At 42.1% G+C, this 12,296-nt stretch overlaps 1 protein-coding gene across 1 annotated transcript in view; it reads right to left on the reverse strand.

The window, feature by feature from the left end:
* LOC113137744 (zinc finger protein 665-like) overlaps positions 1–12,296 on the reverse strand; it is a 323,439-nt gene that overhangs the window by 287,693 nt on the left and 23,450 nt on the right. The window contains exon 3 of the mRNA XM_033325118.1: positions 9,908–9,915. Coding sequence (XP_033181009.1) covers positions 9,908–9,915 — 8 coding nt within the window. The remainder of the gene's footprint in view (positions 1–9,907; positions 9,916–12,296) is intronic.

Below are 12,296 nucleotides of genomic sequence, written 5' to 3' on the forward strand. Positions count from 1 at the left end.
CGTCCCCTTTTACGGTAGAGGCTGGGGATGACCATTTACGCATAAGGGTTCCATGGTCAAGATAACTAGTGTGATTGGTTACTTCATTTATATCGGTAACAATGGCGTCAAAGTATGCTTGAAGAGTAATGTCAGATTTTTGGGCACTGATTAATTCTTCATGGGTCATAGGAAATTTGAATTTCCGATAATATAGATGAGGAATCTGGTTTTTCTGGTACAGAGATCTCTAACTTTTTCAAGTTGGTAGGGGTATAATCAGCTACTGAAACATCATCTTGCATGACTGGACACAAGATCGTGTCTGCCAGATCTGATCAGATCTGCCTTCACTTCCTTTTCGAGAGCTTGAGCTCGAGTCAACACGCATACAGGGAATATAGGCGAAGGAACGGGTGTGTTTAATATCTCTAGGGTAGGAGTTACCTTACCTCCAGCGATATCATTTCCTAGTAGTACTGCTACTCCCTCTACAGGAAGTGCTAGGCATACTGCAAAAGGGAATCTTCCAGTGGCCAGGGAGGAACTGAGATACACATGGTGCATGGGTCTGGGCGAAAGCTGCATATCTATACCTCGTAGTACACTGGAGTATCCACAGGATGAGTTTTCTGAGAATAACAAAGAGTTAGCAAGTATCATAGAAGTTGAACAACTGGTGTCCCTAAGCATTTTAATTGTGAGGTAATCAGTGTTGTTACCAGATAGCGATACAGTTGCCTCATGAATGAAAGGTTGGAAACAACTGTCAGGTTTAGAAGCTTGAGGAAGGAACACCGAAAAACTAGCTGAAGTAGTGGGTGTATGAGCACACGCTAAACCTGCCCCTTTTTCCTGGGAAAATTTTTGCATTTGAGCCTTTTTCTGTAGGCTCTGATATTTTGCGATAAGATGTCCAGGTTTATGACAGTAAAAACAATTTGAAATGTCTCTAGGGGTGCTGCTACTTTCAGTGAGAGATGAGATAGGAGCTGGAAGAGGGCGGTTACTACCTGAGGAATAAAACACGTGTTTTGGCCTATGTGTCAACTCGTATTCGTCTGCCAATGTTGCAGAGGCCATCAGAGACAAAGTCTGCTTTTCATTTAAATATAAAACAATAGATTCAGGCAAGCACCGTTTGAATTCTTCCAACAACATTATTTCTCGAAGAGAAATATTATCTTGAGACTGAACAGCATACACCATTTATCAAAGAAAATACTTTTTTCCCGAGCGAATTCTACATATGTTTGTGCAGTCGACCTTTTTGACGATATACTTCTGGAACTAACTCGTATACCTTAAGGACAGCATGTTTAACTGCTTTGTATGTCAGGCTGTCTGTAAATGAAAGTGCTGCAAGTGCTGTTTGTGCCTTTCCCTGCAATCTGCCCTGGAGTAGGAGCGGCCATGTATCACGTGGCCAGTTTAGCGTAGTTGCGATGCGTTCCTTGAGTCGGGCACTCTCCCGTGAGCTACCAGATTCCGAGGAACTGGGAGTATGAGGTTTGAAACGGGGTAACGTGACGGGGGTTTTTAATCCCTCCACTGGACCTGTGTCTAGGTCTTCTTTTCCCCCAGTTTCCTTTAACACATCAACACGGAACTCCCCTTCGGGTGCTGACGTACTCACCTCTGTATGAGTTGTGACATCATGTGTACTGACCTCACCTAAGTGTATCCATTGTTTGATTTACTGTTGAATTAAAATTACCTTGATTTCATTCTTGTGTGATTGTGTGGGAAAGGGAATGCAATTTCAACTAGTTCTACTTTCTTACACTGCTCCAATACTCTCAGTGAGGGTGCAGAGATAAAGCGTGTCAAATTACTAGTCTCCATGTTTTTCACCTTTATTTTGTAAATGCAACCAACAGAATTACGTGAGCGTTTTGGTCCGCCTTCTATCAGGCATCTATTATCCCGAGCAAATTACTGTTGTCCTGGCAACACATCTGCAATCTCAAACCAGCTCAGGAGCAGGTTTATTCTCATATTTTATTATTGAACTTTAATTCTCAGAACAATTATAACTCATTTGAGAGCCTCACTCTTAGTCTCTCACATCCAAACTGGAAAACACAAAAACCAGTTCTACTTGTCATTGTGTACCGTCCACCTGTCCCTTACTCAGAGTTTTTAACTGTTTAACAGCTTCAGCATTGCATTTAAATCTATATTAGATTCAATTGGTTTCACTCAAAATGTCAAACCCACCCACTGTTTTAATCACAGACCTATGGCATTGAAATTGAACATCTAATAGTTTTTCCCCCAAATCCTGTTTTGTCAGATCATTCTTTAATAACTTGTGAATTTAAGATGATGGATCATGCAGCGTTTGGAAGAAAATCCCACAACAGCAGATGTTTATCTGACAATGCTGTTAATAAATTTAAGAAAATGATTCCATCTTTCTTTACATCTATGCCAAGTATAAACATAGTGGAGGGCAGCTGCCTGAATCCCACTCCCTACCAAATTGATCATGTTGTTGACAGTGCTGTAACCTCACTGCGTGAAACGCTTGATACTGTGACCCCTCTGAAAAAGAAGTTAGTGAATCAGAGAAGATTAGCCCCATGATATAATTTACATATTCGTACGTTAAAGCGGGCATCACGAAGGCTGGAAACAGTGTATTGACATATAAAAAAGCTCTGCATGTAGCCAGAACTGCATACTATTCATCACTAATAGAGGAAAATAAGAACAATCCCAGGTTTCTTTTCAGCACTGTAGCCAGGCTGACAAAAAGTCACAGCTCTGTTGAGCCCAGTGTTCCCTTAGTTCTCAGCAGTGATGAATTTATGAGTTTCTTTACAAATAAAATCACAACTATTAGAGATAAAATTCAGCAGATGCTTCCTATACCTACAGTAAATGAAAAGTTCTGTTTATACTGCTACTCTCCCATAGATCTCTCTGAATTTACATCAGTAGTAGCTTCATCGAAATCATCAACGTGTCTCTTAGACCCCATCCAGACTAGACTGTTTAAAGACACCCTGCCATTAATTAACTCATCTTTATTAGACTTGGTAAATTTATCTCTAGTATCAGGTTACGTACCACAGGCCTTTAACCCTCTGGGGTCTGAGAGGGTTTTGGGGCCTGGACAAATTTTGACATGTCCTGACATTTGTGCTTTTTCAGTGTCTTTTAAACATATTAATGTCTAAAGTCTAATAACACTGTAATCAGCACAAAATTGGCTACAATAATATGTGAGCAGCAAGTTTATACATGATTGTGTTTTTGAGAAAAAAGTGGTTATGCATGGTTAGTGAAAAACTACAATTTTTTACTCACTGAAATAAGACCATAAATCACAAACAGAACATTGGTTCACAAGACTTTGGAGACCTGCATGTTGTAGGCTGAAGTGTTTACTTCACAGTGCTGTGAATGTCATCTTGTTCACACATTCACAGTAAACAATACACTGATTTAAATTTTCTAAGACACTTTTTGTCCAGAAAGGCCATATGCGAGAAGGTGTATCTATCTATTAAACCTATTAACACAAACCAGTTAACCAGACTTCAAGCCTGTCTAACTGACATAAAGGCCTGGATGACCAGTAACTTTTTACTTTTAAACTCAGAGAAAACAAAAGTCATTATATTTGGGCCAAAAAATCTCAGAAATAATTTTTCTAAAATTACAGCTACTCTAGATGGCATAGCCCTGGCCTCCAGCACTACTGTGAAAAACGTTGGAGTTATTTTTGACCAGGACATGTCCTTTAACTCACACATAAAACAAATCTCTAGAACTGCATTCTTTCACCTGCGCAACATTGCTAAAATTAGGAACATCCTGTCTCAAAATTATGCAGAAAAACTAGTCCATGTGTGGCGAAGGTAAGGATTATTACTTAATATGATAGTGACAATTGTTTATTAAAATAAACTCGCGCTTAGTGATGGTTTAAACTTTTCCACAGACAACGCCACCCTGGGAACTACCCAGGGAAACACAGGGCACACAGGTACGTTTCAACTAATTGATCAAAGATCAATCAGTAAAATAATTTTATTGACAATAATTTTTTAAGCAAAAGAAATTGAAATTTAATAATAATTATAACCAAGCTAAATAAAGTAAAAGATGAAAACTCACCGGTGGATTAAGAGAGGGGACCAAGAGAGGGAAAACACACGTGTTAGAGAAATTAAAATGGAAAAAAATAAACCAAAAGATGTTTGGTTTATACCACTTGAATCATGAGGTTTACTGATACATAGGTTCTCGAACTTGACTTGACTCTTTCTGCCAGGGACCGGACAGGGTTAGGTGAATGTGATGACCACTACACTAAAGAAATTGACACAACTTTTTGGCTGAAAACATGGTGCTGGGAAATGGGAAATGCAACATTGTACAATAAGCCAATATGGGACTTCCTTTGGAGAAGCTAAATTCAAAAGATCCAAATGTGCGTCATCTTTAGGAAATCATAAAGGAGCCCTGCCAGACCATGGAGCTGGATGAAGAGAGGACAAGTTTTCTCTTTAAGTGCTCGTGCAAAGTGCTGGTGCTGCTGTGGTATGTCAACAAAACTTTTTTTTAAAAAAAGTTTTTAAAAAACTATTATACTGAACCTCTTTCACAAATGAATCAGACTTTTCCAACTCTGCTACAGCTGCTATGATTTTATGAAACTGTAGCATTGTGCTGCTGCCTAGAGCTGACAAATTATGGAGCCAAATATGACTGATGAAAGCACGCAGTAGATATAATAATAATAATAATACATTTTATTTCATGGCGCCTTTCAAAGTCTCAAGGTCACCTTACAGATAGAAAAGGAAGCATACAGCATGATATACATAGAGTGCATTAAAACAACAGTAACAAGAATGCATAAACGGCGGGAGAGAATGTAAAGGCAAAAGCGTGGATTATCTAGGAAGTGGGCGAAGTACAGTAAAAGTAAATTGAAATACAGAAACCCAGATGACAGAACAACAAATATGAAACAGTATGAGACAATATGAAATAGGCAGAGGGTGGTAGGACATCACGGGCTGCTTTGAGAAGTTAAGAGAGTTAGGTGGAAAACGCTATACGGAACAGATATGTTTTGAGTGATGATTTAAAAGTTGATAAGTCCGGAGACGACCGGATGCGATGAGGGAGAATGTTCCAAAGGCGGGGCGCAGTGTGGCTGAAGGATCTAGCGCCCATGGTGGCCAGGCGCACTGTAGGGGTGCAGAGGAGAGTGGAACTGGAGGAGCGGAGAGGACGAGGCGGAGAATAGATATGAAGTAGTTCAGTGATGTATGGTGGGGCAATAGAGTGGAGGGCTTTGTAGGTGAGAAGGAGGATTTTATAGTTTATACGGACGGACACAGGGAGCCAGTGAAGTTGTTTAAGGACAGGGGTGATATGATGTGAGGATGGAGTTCTGGACAAGTTGAAGTTTGCGAAGTGATTTGAGAGGTAGACCAGTGAGGAGTGAGTTACAGTAGTCCAAACGAGAGGTGACAAAGGCGTTAATGAGTATTGCCGTGCTATCGATGGTGAGTGAGGAACGGATGCGGTTTATGTTACGGAGATGGGAGTAGGCCGACCGGGTAGTGGTATTGATATGCTGAGTGAAGGAGAGAGTACCGTCTAGGATGACATATGAATACATTGCTGATGTATAATCAGTATAATTCAGTGCTCTTATCCATCTAAATGAGGCTCTTTACATTTCAGAGTGTGTATTGTTTGTTTTGCACATCATTTAAAAGTACACATTCAGCTTTTGTTTCTATTTTCTTTTTATCTTCTGAGATCAGACAGGATCAGGCGCTTGCAGGATGGTATGGCTGTAGGCCACAGACCTTGTGATGAATGCAGCATATCTTGATGCTGACTGACACCACCGACTGGTTCGTACTAGCCAGATAGTGAATGCTTTGTTTTTTGCAAGTTAGTACAATCACCTGTCCTGGCCAGCCAGACTTACTCTTTTTCTCTTCTATACAAAGGGTTAGTCTGGACCCTCTTCAGTAGAGATCAGTTTCCAAGGGGCGGGTCAATGGATGCAGAATAAACCAATCAGAAACAAACAATATGACACGTGCAGTAGTGTAGAGATGCTAGTGAATGACTGTTATCATTTTTGTTGTAAAAACCTGAGAATACACAGTGTTATCACCAGTTCTGTGCATATTTTTGAATGGAGTAAACAACATAAGCCAGTTGTAGAAAGCTTTGAGGACTTTGAAATATCAAAGTAAGTAACATTAAGAACAAGTCAGTGCATATGGGCAAGGTTTATTTAAATCTGGTTGGATTAATGGATTATAGAGCCTGCCCTATTGCAGGTAAGCAGCTGTTTTGAAGCGCAAGGAAAATAATTTTTGACAAAACAGCTGACAATGGGCCTGAGGGGGGCACCATCTTTGTGTGTCTTAGGGAGTCCATAATACAGACAGGGGGTGGGCTCCCCTGGATACAGTCTGTAATAGGTGGTCCTGTCAATGGCATTATTCTTTTCCAGTTCTTTTAAACAGTCACTCACCTTTCTCTTGTAGGTGCTGGTGGGGTCCATTCTTAGCTTTTCATATGTCTGTTGGTCTTCCAAGAGAGAGATTACTTTTTCATGATAGTCTGTTAAAACCACTGTGCATCTCCCTTTGTCTGACGGATGGTAATAGTCTCGTCCTTAGACAGGGATGACAAGGCCCTGCTCTCCTTGGTGGTGAGGTTGGGTGGTGATGGCTTAGAACCTTGGGTGCTGCAGTGAAGAAGAAGAAGAACTAGAAGTACTTTATTAATCCCCAAGGGGAAATTAAATTGTTACAGCAGTTATTCTCATTTAAAGTTATTAAATTTAATATTTAAATTATATATAAATTAATAGTAATTAATAAAGTAATTAACTTGTATGTAGAAAAGCTATAAAGTAATTATTTGTTTTTGGGGGTTTGTGTGTGTGTGCGTGTGTTATTTTTTATATTGAGGAATTATAGAGTCTTATGGCCGTGGACACAAAAGACTTCCTGAATCTTTCAGTCTTGGCTTTAGGGGGAATTAGTCTGTGGCTGAATGAACTTCCCATTCGCCACAGTTCCTCATGAAGTGGGTGGGCAGGATTGTCCAGTATGGACTTGATTTTGTCCACCATCCTCCTCTCTGCCACAGCCTCCAGACTGTCCAGTTCCAGTCCAACAACAGATTTTGCCTTCCTGATCGACTTGTTTAGTCTGTTGGCCTCACCAGCCTTGATGCCACCTCCCCAGCACACAACTGCAAAGAACAGTGCACTCGCTACTACAGACTGATAGAACATCTTCAGTAGCTTGTTGCACACACCAAAGGAACAGAGTCTCCTGAGGAAGAACAGTGTGCTCTGTCCTTTCTTGAAGAGTGCATCTGTATTGTTTGACCAGTCCAGTTTGCTGTTAATGTGGACTCCAGGGTATTTGTAGGAGTCCACAATCTCTACTTCGTCTCCAAGGATGGAGACAGGAACTGGGGTCTTCCTGCTCCTCCTAAAGTCCACCACCAGTTCTCTGGTTTGTGGTTTCTCTGGAAAACAAGCAGAGCAGTTTTTCTTGAGGAACATAAGTGCCAACCACCCATCTACACCTGTGTGCAGTCATATATATTAAGGATATAGTTAGAAATCAGACTGTTGAAGGGCTTCAGCTTATTAAGCAAACCAAAATGCATCACTGCAAGTCATGTGAAAGTTCCATCTGCTTATTGGTTAAACTATTCTGGGGTTATGTTATGCTAATTTAGAGATTCATGAGAAGAAAGCCAGAACTTGTTAGGCCCAAGATCCCTGTTTTTCTGTCTGTTCCTTATTTGGTTAGTTCCTGTTTCCTTCTGTGTTCATTTCCCAGGCAGCCTTGCTCATTAGTAGATTATGTTCACCTGTGTTAATCAATCCTGTGTATGGGTGTAGGCTGTGTATGACACACATTTAACTGTAAATGTGGTATACTTGGATCCACCTATGTTCTGCCAATTGACTATCAGGTTAATGCAGAATATCTTTGCAGCTGATTCAGTGTTGTTACTGTTACATGAGAGACATTGAATATTATCAAAGTACAGGGTAGAAATCAATACATGAAAACTTCTGTCAAGAGTGGGATTTGAACCCACACTTTCAGCTGGAGACCTGAATATCATGTTCATAGAATGGAATCAAGCCTTGAGTCTGGTGCCTTAGACCACTTGGCCATCCTGACACCTTTTGATTGCATCTGTGGGAAAGCTGATGGTTCCAGTTTCTATTTTCCAGCTTTTATATAACGTTTTACTTTTTATGCTGAAATCATCTGCACACTCAGTCCACTTTCTGAAAAGATCCCAAAACCAAACTTGTCTAGAACTTGGTGCAAATGTTTTACCTTGTCAAAGACTTTTCTTAGATACAAATTTTAAAAAGATTGAGCATGGATAGTCAGGAGAAGTTAAGGTATAGGAATAGAAAGACTTCCTGTATAGATTCTCCTCCCTACATGCTCATGTTTGTCAACTTCTTTTCAGAGCTGCACTTCTTTAACACGCTGGTCTCATGTGTCAAGTTGTGACTCCTTTCTATCCGGATGAGGATATTTGTTGTAGAGCAGCATGTTGTCATGTTGTATCATGGGCTTCATGTACAACAAATTTCCAAATGTAATTATTCTCCATTTGGCTGTTTTTCGTTTCCTTTTGTTTATCCGGGATAGTTTGGTTTGGATAGGTCTGTTTTGTTTTATTATTTTCATTTCTTTAAGGCTCAACCAGTCGTCCTCTACTCTCACACTATTTTCCCTTTGTCATATTGTCACTTGTTTCAACACTGAAAATAAAAGCACTTTATGCCATTAAATCTCCATTTTTGGTTGTTCCTACATCTTGTTCAGTCATTCCTGGTGCCTGTGTCAGACTGATCTGCATGTAGGTTTTTCTGAATGTAACAGTTTGTATATATACATATAAACCTAAATATAAATACAAACACTGTGAAACAGGATTTGTGAGATTTAATATGAAAGACAGCAGGCCCCTATGTTACTGCTATGTTGATACTTGTTGGTCTAACGGTGTTTCTTGCTTAGGGTGCAAGAGGTTCTGGGTTGATAAGCTACTTTGGGAGTTACAGTTAAGTCTCTGTGCCCAGCTGTTCTTTGGACCTGGAGACATAACTGTACCATTAATAAACAAGTGGACTTGTTCCTCCATCATCAAGCTTTCAGACCATGATCAGCTGCCCTCATCTTTTTCAAAGAAAAAAATGTTCTCCTTAGCTCCAATCCGGGCAGGTTGTCTGTTGTACCATGTCTGTTGCCTTACCTCGTCTCTTGTGATTCCTGTGTCCATGCCTTGTTTACCACTGCCTTTGAGAAGCCGCTTCTAGTTCACCTCGCCTCTGTTGTCTCACGTCTTGGATGTCCTTCCTGGGTTTTCGTTTCTTGGATTTTTCATCTTGTGTTAAGTATTCTGGTTTTTGTCTGTGTACTCACCATGTCTTGTGTGTTCTTGTGTTCCTGTTTTGCCCTGCTACCTTGTCCTCGTTAACTCCCTCCGTCTGTGTCCGGTTCCCCTGTGTGTTTCTTGTTTTGTTCCACATTCCCGTTTTTCTGTAGACCTCATGTGCCTTGTCTTCCCTGATTTTCATGTCCATGTTTCCCCTCGGTCTGTGAGTCCTCCTTGTGTGTGACCCAGACCCTCATGCCTTGTTTTCCCTGACTTTCATGTTCATGTTTTCTTGTTTGGTCTGGTGTGTCTCCCTAAGTGTGTGACCCAGACCCTAATGCCTTGTTCCCCTTGAGTCCCTGTCTTTGTCTTTATGTTCATGCATCATGTACTCCTGCTTTATGTGTTAGTTCTTATTTAACCTTGTTTTTTGACTCAATAAATCACCTTTTCCTTCACTCCTGTGTTTTGTGTGAAGTTTGCTCCCGACCACGCCCAAGTTCATGACAGAACAACCTGGCCCGAAGAAAGACCAAACTTCATTTTCACTTACCCTAGACATTAGCATTGCTTAGTCCAACCACCCATCATGCCTTCCCGACGCCGCAGACTAGCCTCAGCCACGCCCTATCTACGGATGGGGCCCCTCGCTGCCAGTCTTTTTTTTGGCTTGCCATGCTCATCGTATCATGCCCCGGCTTCCCCACAGTCTCCTGTGCCGTCTCCTGTGCCGCAATCCCTGGAATCCCTGGGGCCATCCGGACCACAGCCCCCAGAGTCACCAGAGCCTCCTCAGCAGCCCGAGCCCGAGCCGGAGCCGGAGCCTCCTCAGCAGCCCGAGCCCGAGCCCGAGCCTCCTCAGCAGCCCGAGCCCGAGCCTCCTCAGCAGCCCGAGCCGGAGCCTCTTCAGCAGCCCGAGCCCGAGCCGGAGCCTCTTCAGCAGCCCGAGCCCGAGCCTCTTCAGCAGCCCGAGCCGGAGCCGGAGCCTCTTCAGCAGCCCGAGCCGGAGCCAAGGCCTCCTGAGCCTGAACTGCCCAAACCTCCTGAGTGGCCTGAGTGGCCTGAGTGGCCTGAGTGGCCTCTAGCAGAGCCCCATGAGCCGCAGCGACAGCCACCGGGGCTGGTGTTGCCCCCTTGGCCAGCGCCAGGGCCTGCTCCCCTGAGCCATCCTGGGATCCATGTTGGCCTAGGGGTCTACCCTTCTGCCCGGTCTCTGAAATCAATATTTCCATTTTATCTCTTTTTCAGCTCAGCCACAAATCAGACCTGTTTTTAGACTGGTCTGTTCAAAGCACAGAAAGCTGAAATGCTAATGAGCCTACACCCAAACTTGCCCCATGTCTGAAAGAATGCTAATGATTCTATTCAGTCCTCAGTAACTCATGATTACAGTGAATCCAACAGCTCACTGGAAGTGTTAAGTGTCCACTGGACACACAATATTGTTCTTTTAATGAGGCTGGTCAAAAACAACAGCAACAGACTTGCAACAATCAGCTCCATTCATTCACACATCAGTGTGCTGTATTCAGGCTATTTGCATAGTTACTAAAGCTGAGAATTGCACCATCATGGGTGATGGCTCTCAGACTTGGGAAAGGGTTGGCAGAATGTCATTACTTGGAAAAACACATTTCAAATCCAGTTCAAATAAAATCAATTCGTTCCTGCTCATGTCTAAACATGTTATAGCTAAACTGAATTAATCAGTTTTTACCAGAGTTTAAACAATATCAAAGTACAACAGGTGAATTTGTTACCTGTTGGCCTAGAATGTCACCTGTGAAACACTGACATACAGTTTTTTAATCACCAGTGTGAAAGTCCTGCGTTTTCTCCTTTGTACACTGTTGGGTTCTTTACCTAAGGACTCACCACTCTTAAGAAAGACAGCAAACGTTTGCTTATTTCTTGCAGCAAGGAGAGTACCGACAGAGCCTGCACTTTACAGCGTCAGTCTCCCACAGCACTCTGTTGGATACTTCCCCTTCTCTGCTTTTTATTCACATAAGTTGAATGCACAGACATTACCAACCGATGACATTTCCTCAGATAATTCATTGTGCTGACCTGAGGCATATCTTGGTCGTACACATCCTGCTATTGTAACATTGTGCTTAACCATCACTTACAACATTGAAGCTTGAGACAATGTGTTTCCTCTTAAGACCTGTAGTGCTTGTACATACTTTTAAACTGCAAAATGACAATTCTTCAACACAAAATATACATAAGTATTTTATCACTCTAACATTTCCCTCCTGTTTGTCATTTTCAAAGTAGGTTCAGGGCCTTCCATCTTCCTTCGGGGATTTTCTGGAGACCCGTCACAGTGACTAAACAAGTGAGGGGTTCACAGTTCCACGAGGGGTTGGGTGAAAACCTTCAAAAAGGAAAAATTCCCAACCGGCCCCCAGGCCTCTGGGCAACCACCTCTGGTCCTCTTATAGAACTTAATACAACTTAACTGTACACATATGATCATGTGTAATGGTGAGCAGGCTTTATTCTTTATACATAGCGAGCTCCTTCCTCGGAGTCATCATCAGAGTGTTCCATGACTGTCAGGAGGGGGTACAACTGGTCCACCTGCCGTTCTACTGGTTCCACAGCACGCTGTATAAGGCGTTCGACCAGTGAACGAATGCAAGGGATGCAGCAACACCCGCACAAAACCAAGACAGCACAGAACACTGCTAGGGAAGTCATAACTGAGACTACTAGAGCTTTATATTTCCCAAACATGCTTAGCCAATTATCCCACATCAAAGTATCCACTCCTGAATGCTCTTTCATCTTTTGGCTTAATGTTCTTAATCCCTCAACTACCTCAGATAAGTCTCCTCCAGGGGCCGTGTTATTAGGAATGAACGTGCAACACGTCTCCAAACATGGCA

This window comes from Mastacembelus armatus, unplaced genomic scaffold, assembly GCF_900324485.2.
Source record: "Mastacembelus armatus unplaced genomic scaffold, fMasArm1.2, whole genome shotgun sequence".
NCBI lineage: Eukaryota > Metazoa > Chordata > Actinopteri > Synbranchiformes > Mastacembelidae > Mastacembelus > Mastacembelus armatus.